General features: G+C 35.3%; 2 protein-coding genes across 3 annotated transcripts; one reads left to right on the top strand and one right to left on the bottom strand.

The window, feature by feature from the left end:
* The first annotated feature begins 519 nt into the window (after positions 1–519).
* On the top strand, positions 520–4,135 carry LOC110617112 (NAC domain-containing protein 7). 2 transcript variants are annotated; one of them, XM_021759721.2, is made up of 4 exons: positions 520–1,255; positions 2,389–2,574; positions 2,665–2,936; positions 3,081–4,135. In XM_021759721.2, the coding sequence occupies exons 2-4, from the start codon at positions 2,415–2,417 to the stop codon at positions 3,708–3,710; spliced, it is 1,062 nt and encodes a 353-aa protein (XP_021615413.1). In that variant the 5' UTR covers positions 520–1,255; positions 2,389–2,414; the 3' UTR covers positions 3,711–4,135. The 2 variants fall into 2 exon arrangements, with proteins under 2 accessions (XP_021615413.1, XP_021615412.1); XM_021759720.2 differs by having other exon boundaries at positions 1,344–2,574.
* Positions 4,136–6,482: 2,347 nt separating this feature from the next.
* LOC110617396 (monocopper oxidase-like protein SKS1) lies at positions 6,483–11,124 on the bottom strand. Its single transcript, XM_021760139.2, has 9 exons — positions 10,799–11,124; positions 9,923–10,035; positions 9,552–9,822; positions 9,323–9,461; positions 8,568–8,934; positions 7,803–8,168; positions 7,643–7,721; positions 7,122–7,321; positions 6,483–7,030 (listed from the first exon to the last, which is right to left on the bottom strand). The coding sequence occupies exons 1-9, from the start codon at positions 10,937–10,939 to the stop codon at positions 6,925–6,927; spliced, it is 1,782 nt and encodes a 593-aa protein (XP_021615831.1). The 5' UTR covers positions 10,940–11,124; the 3' UTR covers positions 6,483–6,924.
* Between the last annotated feature and the right edge of the window lie 2,356 nt (positions 11,125–13,480).

Here is a 13,480-nt window from a genome sequence, read left to right as displayed (position 1 = left end):
AAAGAGCTCTTCATAGAGGTGATAATTCAGTAAATGGATTCATATATTAACAGAAGTACAGACTTGGATGGTTCAACTATAGCAAGCAAAACTTTTGCATCAAATAATAAGAAATATATGTTTGGACAAAACTTATAAGAATTATTAGGGTAATGATAGAAAGCACCAATCTGTTCACCCATATTTAGATGGGGCAACAAGAAAAGAGTAGCCAATTCAACAGCCACACCTATTGGTGGCGGACCACCATCTCTCTAGACCATCCATGGGTAGATCCAACATCATCATTCTCATTTTTATCACTGTTAAACACTTGAACCCAATTAATGGGTAGGGACTAGGAATGGTGTTTGGGCTAGCAGGGGCCACCATGCCTCATCCAGAGAGAGTGCTTCTGTGTGCATCTTTTTGGCTGGTGGCTGTTCCATTACGTCACCACTACCACCAATATTAATATATATTTTTTTATTCTCTCTTTTTGGGGTCTTCTGGACTCTTTTAAGCTTTGTTGTTGATTGGTCTGTGCCGTTAGTTCCTCTGACTTCACCGTTTCCTTCTATCTCTCTCTTTTTCATTCTTTCTCTGACGAACGAACGAACAGGAAGAAGAAGAAGAAAATAATTTTATGTGCTTATTGTCTATCTGGGTCTTTATCAGTTGCGGGTAGAGTTGGCAGTAGAGAAGAGAGGTCTTTCAGTTAGTTCCTATCCTTAGAGCTTCCCAATATTCGCGCCTCCTTTTTTCCCGCCCTAATCTTGTCCACCAATTCAGCTCAAACCCTCAATCCGACAGTGAGGGACAACGAGAGCTATGATGTTGAATATATTTTTCTTACAAAGTTTTTGATAAGAATACTTGGTCATTAGGGTTTTGTTTTATTTTGTTTTCCTTCCCCCTCTCTCTCTCCTTATATAACCCTACTCATTCTCCTTTCTTCTTCTCGGCTTTTCCTTCCTTTCTATTCTCTTTCTGGGGATCTGATCCGACAACTCGACAGAAAACAGTTTGTGTGGGATGACAAAAAGCAATCGGCTTCAATTCCCGAGGATATTTCCATATAATTACTTTACTTTTTTTCTTCCTCTTTTGATATAGGACTTCCAGTACTGTACCAGGAGTGAAATTGAGCTGCACCCAGTCGACCGTATCATTCAATTTGCAGAGTACAAGGTTTTTAGTTCTTCGATTCGAGGAAGACTCAATCAACCCAGATCTGTGGGTTCCAAGGTCTAGAGATCTTGTATTTGCTTCATCTGTGAGCTCTCTCTCCTTTTTATCTCTCCTAGTTCTAGCTCTCTTCCCATCACCTGATTTCTTTTTTTCTTTTTTTGCATGACATACAGATGAATAATTTGTTTTTGAGGCATCTGTCACTGAGGTTTTGAGAATATGTGGAGGTCGCATATTCATGCGGATCTAGCATCTCAAGGAATAGTTTTCTGCTACTATAAATGCATAGTCTACAAAGAAAAATGCACTTGCCATCCATGAAAGCTTTCATAATCTCGAATTTTGATAGCATATTAATTGCAATCAATGGTTTCCTTAATTGTATTTTCCACTTTAAATCTATGACCTATATTGCTTAATGTTCCCCGGTTCATAATTAAAAAGGTTATTTCATAATTTTTCATCCTAAAAGTGATATTGCATCATAGTTCCTGCATGTGAGATGTCCCTACGAATTATAAATAATCACATCATATAGCTAGGTAAGTTTTCCCATGCTATAGGAGAACTCATATTCAACATGTATGATCCCACTTCTTCTTCTATATGACAGCAGGAGACTTTTGATTCGTGTTTGCATAACCAGAACCTTGCTATATAATCTTAATGATGAAAGAGATGAGAAGCTGTTGGATGTTGTACTCAAAAGAATCTCAATAAAAGCAAATTATTTCAACCAACTTGAATATTTCATCATTAAATTCTTCCTTCTTCATTCTAGCACATTTGTTTTCTTCCTCCAATTTAGGTCCATGGTCAACAGTACAATCCATGTGTTGTTAGTTGCATTCAACCTAAAGTATTTCATTTGCTCTGGAAATTCTTTCTTCTTTAATTCATAACAAGCATAAGAACTGCTTCAATATTCTCGTACTAGTTCAGTTAGATATATAAATTTGTTAGCAATCAGAGAAAAATTAATCTGACAAGTTAAGCAAACAAGTTCTAGTTAATAAGCTATATATATTTACATACATTTTGGATATCTACTAAATAGATGATTGCTTTAGTATAAGAAAGGATGTTCAAAGTGAAGTATGGCTGATTGCATTTGTATATATATAGTCGAGAATGACGATTTCTCATCATGCATACTAGATTGATACGTGAAACTACTAGGATCACAAATTCTTAACGGAGTATCTGAATGGAATACAGGACTCGAGACTCAGCAGCAGGAGAACATGAACACTTTTTCACATGTTCCTCCTGGTTTCCGGTTCCATCCCACCGATGAAGAACTAGTTGATTACTACCTTAGGAAAAAAGTTAATTCAAGAAGGATTGACCTAGATGTCATTAAAGATGTCGACCTCTATAAAATCGAGCCATGGGACCTTCAAGGTAGCCATATTCATTTAATCCATTTTAATTAGCTAGGATTCAACAACCCAACCATGTATTATACGTTTTGATACTTGTTTACTTGAACAGAAATATGCCGAATAGGGACAGAAGATCAAAATGAATGGTACTTTTTTAGCCATAAAGACAAGAAGTATCCAACTGGGACTCGCACAAATAGAGCCACTGCTGCAGGATTTTGGAAAGCAACAGGTAGAGATAAAGCAATCTATTCCAAGCATGACTTGATTGGTATGAGGAAGACCTTAGTCTTTTACAAGGGCCGTGCTCCAAACGGACAGAAATCAGACTGGATTATGCACGAGTATCGCCTTGAAACTGAAGAAAATGGAACTCATCAGGCAAGTAGTCAAATTTTTTATCTAAATTTCTTAATTTTCAAGAAAATGCCCATTTACTATAGCATTATGATGTAGTTTTAAGCAGTTGAACCCCTTCCAACTTGAAGTTCATCAAATTAAAGAACGTTCGTCTGATTGAAACAGGAAGAAGGTTGGGTTGTTTGCAGGGTGTTCAAGAAAAGAATAACAACTGTGAGGAAAATGAGCGAGCATGAATCAAGCAGTTGGTATGAGGATCAAGTTTCTTTCATGCATGAGGAGGACTCGCCTCCAAATCAAAACTCACAGCCTGATTTGGGCTATCACCTCGCTTACCCGTGCAAGAAAGAGTTGGATATGCAGTATCATAATCAGGTTTCCAGCAGCCATGATCACTTCCTCGAGCTTCCCCTTCTACAAAGCCCTAAACTTTTGAAAGCTGTCACTGTCTATGGACTAGACATAAACCAGGCAAGCACTCTGCAATCCTCGTCTTTTTCACCAGAAGAGCAAAGACGTGAACAAAGCTTGCATCTTCTCTATGGTCACCAAAATAATAATAGGCAACCAGTTGATCCAGTGACTGATTGGAGAGTTCTAGACAAGTTTGTTGCTTCTCAACTAAGCCAAGACGACCTGCCCAAGGAAAATAATAGCTACTCAAATGCAACCAACAATATCTTCCACTCATCAGATCAGGCAAATATGGTTGCTAAGCACTTGAGCAAGCAAGAAACCGCGCCAGAAAATGCTTCCACGTCCACCCCCGGTAGTCAAATTGAGATATGGAAATGATGCACATCCTGTTATAAGACTATGCAACAGTATATACACTGATCGTAGAATGATGAGAGGTAATTAAAGGGAAAATTATGATATAAGTTCCTGTACATAATAAAAATTAAAAACGCTGTAACTTAATTTGACTGTTGTTTTCCTAGTGTTAAGTTAATTAATACCCACCAAATATTAGCTAGTGATCAGTCGTAAAATTCATGTTCCTTATAAGATGAAGTTCCATTAGAGTGGACTGTGAAATTAATGAAGTCGCAGCATTCATGTTTGTATTTAAAGGCATTTTAATTAATGTAGCCAGTGGTCTAGCAGCCACATGTGCTGTTTATGGAATTAATCAACCCGCGGGTCGATTAAAGAGACATGTCTGTATTCTCAACTTTATGAAACAATATTAGAATAAAAGCCTTCTGTTCTTTTTCCTCTACATTTCTGTCCCATATGTTTTCTCGTTTTCTCAGTACTCTAATTTCCAATAGAAAGAATACATGAATTTTAATGTAAAAAGCTTTAAAAAATGAAAATAAATTTAAAGCAATTTTACAACTAAAACTTGAAGTAGGCTCATTTCGACAATACTAACTATTATAATAGTCGTTAGCTATATTAGTAGTAGATAATTGTTATGTCGTTCACTATCATAATTATTTAATATTGAGTCAAAATGCAAAATTGATATGGGAAAAAACATGAAGTGTTGTACAACAAATGTAAAAAACGGAATGAACTAAAGAAAAATTTTGAAATTTGCGGAGAAATCAGAAAAATAAATATATTTTTTTATATAATGTAGAACATGGTGTGATCCAAAAGTTTTTAGATCACGTAAACATTGAACGTACATGAAAGGAACAAAAAGATATGCAAATGCAAAAGAGATTGATGAATAAAGTATAATTTGTTGAGAAGGGAATGCTTTGCAGGGAAGTTTAGCAATATATCCCTATGTTCTCCCTTACCATTTATTAAACGTAGAAGGCACTCACACTAAAGCAATTAGCTGATTTTGCACAAAACGGTACCACTTGTAGGCTTTTTTAAAAGCTTTATAGGGTTTTTGCTAACAATTTTGATTCTATGCCTCAATGAAAAAGACAGCTTTCCACAGTAAGATACTGATAATTACTTAACTCAAGGAGAAAGATCGAGCAGTGTAAACATGCACGGCAAGCAAGAAAATCTTGAAGTAACTGTAAAAAATACTCTCTGATTAATTAACCACAGAATTAATATCCCACTATGTTCTCACCAACTCACAGTTTTACAGTTAAATATTAAGCAAATCTCCATAAAATAATCATGAAAATAATAGAAATTCTTCTACTTCTGCTCAATCTCATCACCTAATTATGCAAGAAGAGGTGCAGAAGATGTAGCGATTACGAGATATTGCAACCCAATTATGAACAAACCATATAAAACCTACTCACCATTAATTTAGGCCGATAATGAACAAAGGCTTGGCAATGATACACATAAGGTTGCCTTAATTGTAGAAGCAAAAAGTTTTGAGCTTTAATTAGCTAGCTAGCTTCATGTTAACATTTAAGGAGGAAGAAAAGGGAGCTGCCACTCCCTTCCAAGAAACATAGGTACCTACCGTACGTGAAATTCAGCTGATCACACAAGAGGAAGCACAAGTAAAAACTCTTGTGGGGTGAGCTAGAATAGTCGACAATATCCACTGAGATACCCTCTTAACATTGATACTTGCTACAAGGAAAGAGACAATGGATTTGCAGTGAAATCTCTTGGAAGTGCATGAAACATGATAAATGCTTCAACTTCTTCTCTAATGGCAGATTCATTTAATTTACTTGTGGAGAAGTCAAGATGAGGCATGAAAATTTTTCCTTTTTAAAGCAAATGGAAATTTCCAAAGAGAACATACTCATTGATGTGCGGGGTCTTTTCTTAATTCCTGCTCATCCCACTCTTGATGGACAGAGGAAACAAGGAATCCAAGGAACAAAAGCTAGGGAAAACGTCAACGGGTTTGACGTGGACTTAAGATTTTATGCCCAATTGCTGTCTTGGGTGGAGAATAAAGAGAGAGAGGGTGCAAAGTCAAAGAAATGAAATGAAGATGTGATTGAATAATTAGGGTTTTATTAAAAATTGTTGTTTGTGAGGGAAGATAACATCATATATGATGAAACAACTCCATGTGACTGCCATTATGTTCTCTTTCTTTCCTTCCACAAATCCCATGCCTTCTCTCTCTGTCCTACCAATGGTTTTTCTTTCTTATTGATGAAAATTGGTCATTTTTTTAAAGCCCACTTGCTTGTGGCAATTTCTATTGAACCCATTTGCATTAATTTTGTCTCACCAATGTGGTTAAATTCATTATGTAGTTGAAGAGACAATTGGACAAAAACTTGAGCCGAAGGAATATTAAATCTGCTACTCAGATTTGGATGTCTCTAAACTTTAGATTCTTATACTTGTAAATTGCTAAAGAGGAAGCATCCATGGCCTAGATACTGATTGATGTTTCCTCTATCTTTTTGCCTTGATTAATTCTCACATAATGATAATAGAAATGGAAAACATCCATCAGATTGTTCATATTTTCTACATTGGATTTCCAAGCCCAAAAACCACATTTATGCTTTGGCATTTCAGGGTTCAGTTAGCCCAGCCCATATGAACATTGGAAATTTTAAAACCAATATACGTTGTTGAATTCGATTAATTGATTAAAAAAATTTAAACCAATAATTTACCTCTTATTAATTCAGATGATAAATTTAGGCAAACAATGAATAATGGAAATAATAGGAATAATTGCATCCCAACTCGCGGATGATTCCTACAAACTTGATTGATCCTTTATATAACACTACAAACTTCTCGTAATACAGTTCAGGTGCACCCAAAAGGAAAGGCCATATGATCACTCGGTATGTAGCTTGGAGATAAGAAATGATGGATCCAATGAACTAAATTACAATTAAAAGGGCAGAGCACCCCAAGACCCAGAAATAAACAAATGAATGTCATAACAACCTGAAAATCTTCTACTAAGCCAAAAGAGTTGCAAATCTAATCTGAACTATTCAAGTATATCCCCAAAGATTAACATTACACCTTTTACTTTAAAAAAAAAAAAAAGAAGAAGAAGAAGAAGATTAACATTACACCTACAACTATGGGCAATACAAGCAACCACTGCCTAAAATAGATTATCCTATCCAACCAGCAGAAAAGTTTACCAGAAAATGAAAAATGAGGCACAAAGTAAATTCAGCAGAGAGAAAAACACCACTGTTTTGCCAGCACCCAGAACGGATACAGCGGAGGACTGAGTTGACGCCCTGAAGCAACAAAAAGAAATATTAGCTTTGTCACTGCCACAAACACAGAGAGGGAAGAGATTATCTAGCAATAGTAAAACTTGATATTTACTTTTGCAAGCTTTTTAGGGCACCACAATATCTAACGTTATCAGGTGGGACCATCTCTGTTTCACCGTTTTCCTCAGGATTGATGATTCTCATATATGTTTCAAGGCCCAGATACCTTCTGTCCAGGTTTTCTGTTCTAATATTCCATACTCCAACATTGTCCAGAGAGACGAGGATTGCTGTCCATCCCCCAGGGTAAACCTACACGTAAGAAAAACAAGAGGACTAAATAGAAAGCTAATAATTTAGCATTTTCATTAACTGCTGATTATGATTCTTTATTTTTACATAAAAGCTAAATAAACTCTCTGCAATCCCCTTCAACAAACTACTTGAATAAAGCATTTCCAAAGGATATACGTTGAACCAATCTGTAATTTTAATGTCAATGATGCAAAAATTATGAAAAACAACACATAGTTTACATGAGCTTGACCTGGGTTGATTATACCACAATAAAAATCTAAGCAATTGCCACATCCTTTGAGGTGCATAGTAAAAGATGCTTCCAAAGATACCAACCTCTACTGTGCAGCGAGAAATAGCATCCCAGTTATTATATGAACTTTTTTTGTCCTCAGTCCAAATCCCCCAGTCCATTCTGCATTTGAAATAACCAGATTATTTAAATTCTTCATACATCAAACAGAAATTTAAGAAGGGATGAAGTGAAAATTCTTACCCAACCACAAAAAATGAGTAACCATCCATGTGAAAGCTCAGCATTTTGGTGTCATTGTTCTGAAATACAAACTGGAAAAAGCCCTTATAAGTAGCATTGATGACAGATATATCCATCCGGGGAGGCCTATCAAGTGGCTTATCAGGAAAATCAAGTTTGTAAGCTCCCTTCACGTTGTGCAGGTCAGCAAGCCTGATCGGTGTATCAGGATTGACAAATGATATTCCATTTAGAGTTGAACGTTGCTTTCCATTAATCGTAACCGGTGGCAATATCCTTAATATATATGTTGCAGTGATATTTATTTGACCATAGTGAAAAGATCCCTGTGGATTCGGGCGAGCTCCACTTGCAGTTGTATTTTGCCTAAACATGTGAAAATGATAATGTTAGCATCAAGGTGGACTTTACAAAAATCAAATAAAAATGAAACACAACTTGTATGGGATTACAACTAGCCGTCACATTATTCATATGCAATAATGCATGAATCACAAATAAATTTCCAAGTAGGAATGTCCATGTAAGAAGGAATATATACATACAAATTTCTAAATAGAAATGTACATAACTCATAATACAGGAGCATATCCCAAGAATCATTTTGGAGTTTTCATATTTTAAATGAAAACAACTACTTTTACTTGAAGTAGATATTAGGTGCACTGTATCACAAGTGTAGTTTAACATGCCTAAGGCTGCAAGACAACATATTTGAATGAGCAGAAAACAAGAAAACAAGTTCTCAAAAGGTCAGGAACTCACTTGATCGATCTTGGCTGAGTCATTGCCGCCCACTGGTTATAAACGTCACTTGGTGCCACTGGAAGAGGACCAGATACTGGTCCTTTTGAATTGGAATAATGCAAGACTGCAACACCAGTAACCCTTTGCCAAAGTGATTCATTCACAAACCGAGCACTTGCCACAATGTAATAATCAGAAGTTGCATTCTGATCCATGGTCACCAAAAAAGAATAGGATTGCCCCACGTGAATGTCAAAGCTTGTATAATTTTGTTGAGACGTATAATGTCCCTCTGTTTCCACAAGGAGTAGATTGTGACCCTGGATTCTAAAGTTCAAACTAGTTGAAGTCCCAACATTGTGCACCCGCAGTCGATATGTTTTGCCTGCAAAACAAATACTATTGCTGCTTAAAACTTCAAGCAGTTGAATTAAGCCTATACAACATTTTGCACAAGCAGTCTCAGGGGACATATGCACCAGAAAAAATAGAAAGAAAAAGAAAAAACAACCAAGAGGTTTAACATTTGCATTTTTTTATCAAATAGTTTGAATACACTAAATAATTACAACCAGAATCACCAAAATGAAAAGAAAAAAAATCATTGGGAAATTAATCCTAAACTGACCAATATAGCAACATCTATAAAATCAAATATGCTAATTGGAGAGGCCAGCCAAACTGATCCCAACCAAGTGTGAGAAAAAATATGTTGAAAAATTATTTAACACTGCTTCACATGCTTCCTTCTATAAGTGCTTGAAGATTATTACCTGGATCAACTTGAATAGTTTCATACTCAATACCATCAGGTACAAGTGTAGTGTTGTATCTGTAAGGCCCCTTCCCATTAATCAGAACTCCATCTGGCATGCCAAGGTCTTCTCCAGAGTCAAGGGCAGTTCTCAATGCCTAAAATTTGAAAAGAAAGGTCACCATTAGAGTTGAATGCCGCATATCATCAAATTCACAAGAAAAATATCAACTCCAAGCAAAACTAACCGTGTGATTTTGTGTATACCAGTCACCAATAAGAAGGATAATATCCCCATCAGGCTGGGCAAAAGGAATTGGGATAATGTTTCTATTATTAATAATAATGGGACCAAAACCACCAGATGTTCTTTGAAGATTCAGGGATGGAAAGTAGAAAAAGCTCCCAATCTGATCTTTAACTTGAAAATTATAAGAATAATTCTGTTTTGGAGGAATTGGACAATTCGTACCAAGAACACCATCATCCCATGAATCACGACGCATTTGGATCCCAGGCCTGTCAAAATTCACAACCATACATCACAAATTTCTTAAAAATAGCTACTCTAAAAATCCAATACAAGAAGGGGAATCTAAAAGTGAATATAAAAACCTACCAAGTCATTAAGAGATTTTCATCATCCAATTCATTCCATACATTTACACTAACAAGGTAATTAGTAGTAGCATTAATAACTGGACCAGGAAATTTCCCGTTCACTGCAATAACCTGCAACCATAAGTAAACAAATTCAGAAAAGAATGTCGAAATAAAACATCATGAAACAAAATAACAGTTTCTGATACAGTAAAGAGGAGAAAATCCACATTCATGATGTAAGGACCAAGCTTCCTATCCGCTAAGCACATTATTAACGCCTAATTAAGGTACGTTTTAATAATATGACTATTCTAGGAAAAATAATAACACGAAAGGGATGCACAATACCTCTATTGAGAAACAAAATCGTCCAAAAAAGGAAAATGAAGCCATAAACTACAGGTAATCTCCCAGTACTCTTGACCTACTACAGTCAAAACACCCCAACTGACCAAAACGTGAAGTCTATTTCATTCTCAAGAAGAAAATGCAGGACTCATACAGGAAATCGTCTACAATGGCATCACTAGACGCTAATCTGAAATACCCAAAACCAACTTAAAGCGCTACAGATAAAATAAGAGAAACCATGTATTAACAAGTTTGCCTTCAATCTTCTTCGACTACAGTAAAACCCACTTCCAATAGAGAGCATTGACGATATATTACTGAGAAATACCTTATGGAAAACGGAACCCATGTACAAAAAGTTCATATACCGGCCTTTTGAATAGATCCAAAGCAGATAATTTAAATGAAAAGGGGTGAAACAGAACTGAAATCATTTCATACCGCTGAATAACTCCACGGAAACCCACATCAGAAAAAAAATAATAATAATAAGCAAAGACCGAAATGAAGCAAGCAGGTAGAGGAAGATTAGAAATAAAACCTGCTGAGGCACACCCAGAGGAGATGCAGTGATGTAAGAGAGCCTAAATTCATAGGAAACAGAAGGGTCCGCAGCAAAGCAGAGGCTGGAAAACAGGGCAATGTGAATGAAAGGAAACAGAAAGAAGCGAAGCAGAGCCATGCAGGGTATGGGTTTTGGATTACAAGGGGGATTCCAGTGGAGAGCCGATGCTTGATGAAGAGATTCAAAACGGTGATCTTACATAGTAGAGAAATGAAAGTACAGTGGGAGTGGGAGAGAGGGGCTGTTGGTTTTATATATTGAGAGTTGTTTGGTTTGGCTTGTAAGAAAGCAACAAAACAGCGTAGACATCCTATGCACTTCAATTTCTGCAAATTTAGCCGCATCGTGCGCGTCCAATACTGGTTACTTGCTTAACCGGTTATCCTCGGATCTCAGAATTTTTTTTTTTTTTTTTTTCACATGGAATAGGAAAGCGGGAATTTGAAATACCATCGGATTAAATCAGTTTAAACATGTAAAGCGCATTCTTTCTATTTTATAAAACGATCCGTATTGATGAATATAATTAATGACGTTAATATAGTATATTTTTTATTTCATTTTTATTTAATAATGTTATATATGTAATTGAAATAAGAGAAAACGTTATTTTCTTTTTAAAAAAATCATAATTACTGTTGTGGATTTTTCTTTACAACTTAACATGCAATTTAGACGAAATTAGAACAAAATTAAATTGATATGATTAATATGCATTTTGGAAAAAAGAAAAGAGGGGGGAAGATTGAATTACCGGAAGTGCCGGTGGTGTGTGAAAGTGACCAGCGAGAGTCAAGTCCAGCAACAAATGCACAAGTTTCAGCGTAAGGTGCTCTCTTTCAGCTTTCACATTCAATTATTTTCCAATTAAGAAATGCCCAAAACGGATTTTCTCTCTCTTCAGTCTTCCCTATTGTCCAACGTTCTGAGTTTTCCCTCATAAACCGTCATATTGCACATGCACAGCACAGCCCCACTCGCCAAAGAGAATTGTGGACCCCATCAGCCTTCTCTAGGTAACTTCCATCTTTACACACGGTGGCCGTGGCCCACTTAGCCGACTCATCCTCCACCTCTGCTTCAACGCGGTGGTGCTCCCGGTTGTCTCTGGGCGGTCAAAGAAATTAATAAATGCATTGTTGGAAAGATTTATTTAGATATAGTTTCCCAGTTAGTTCTCTAATCCATCTACTAAGTTTGCCCAAATCACATCTTTCACACCCTATGCTTAATGATTGCGTGATTAGTACGCGTCTTGCTCAGGCGTTTAATCACATTCATATAGGCTGTAGCGTTATAGTTTATGGCCACATTTTACAGCAAGTAATTAAAAAGCAACAAGATTGTTGAAATTACTTAATTACCCTCTTAAACTCAATTTTTAATTTCTGTTGCCCTCTCTTTGGTTCCAAATATCTGTAACTCCATCGTGAAATACATGGAAATTTTTCATTCCCACTCGCATCTCCCTGGCTCATTAATCTCCTTAGCTTTCTATTTGAATTACAGTTATCCTTAGCTTTCCATGGAAATAAAAAAAAATTTCGTTCTTTTCATGGCCGAATATAGAAGTGTGAGGAATGTATTGTAAGCATCACGAGTAGCTTTACAAGATCAAAGAGACTGAATAATCAGAGCATATAGAATTAATTTTATTTTTTTATCATTAAATTTTTAATTTAAAAGAATTAATTTTTAATAAAAATAATTATATTTATTTAAAAAAAAATTAGATTCCATCGGAGGAAAAAAAAAGAAAAAACAAGAAAGCAATCTCCCTGTGATGTCATCACTGACATTTGTTGTCAACTTCCTGTCTGTACCATCGATTTGAATGCCTCAACGTTATCATATTTTTCGGAAAAAGAAAAAAAAAGAAAAAAACTATCATATTTTAATTCTATAAATTTTTAAATGAGAATAGCTTGTTCTATTTCATCAATACATTTTATTTAAAATTTACATTTAAGTGCAACAAAAACATTTTTATTAAATTACACGCCTCTATTTTATTATTTTCCAATTCAGGCAACTTAGGAAAATCCGAAAATTATAATGTGGGTTGCCTTTTTGTTTATAATTTTTTTCATGCAAAAATGTTAGTTTTGTTTTTACACATTTGACGTGGGAATTAAAACAGATTCTATACCAAAATTTGGGATTCTATGATTAATTACTCATTAATGCTTCGCTTAATGTAGGCAGAAAGAGTGAAAATCTGAATATTTTTGCGAATGATTTATTTTAATTTTATAAAAAAGCTAAATGCATCATTTCTTATTTAATTTTATATTAAAAGTCAAATGTACTAACTTTTTCATAATTAATATTTTAATAAATAATATTGATAAATCTGTAATTATTTACATTTTTATAAAAATTAAGTACTAAATATTTGAGGGAAAAAAAGAAAAAGGGGAAAAACAAATGGTTTATGGTTGCTTGTTTGTTGGGCAATTGCAGAAAAAAAAAAAAAAGAGACTAGTTGTGCACTCAACATGGAGGCGTCACATGGGAGGAGTAGTTGTCCATTGAATAAAATAGATTAAAAACGAGCACCATCATAAAAATAAAATAATAATAATAATAATTTTGATTGTGGGATTTAGAGAAAACAAAGGTTAATTCCATGTTTTTTGTTTAAAAAGATTTTTTTAA

This window comes from Manihot esculenta, chromosome 6, assembly GCF_001659605.2.
Source record: "Manihot esculenta cultivar AM560-2 chromosome 6, M.esculenta_v8, whole genome shotgun sequence".
NCBI lineage: Eukaryota > Viridiplantae > Streptophyta > Magnoliopsida > Malpighiales > Euphorbiaceae > Manihot > Manihot esculenta.
This window is presented reverse-complemented; position numbering and strand designations above follow the sequence as displayed.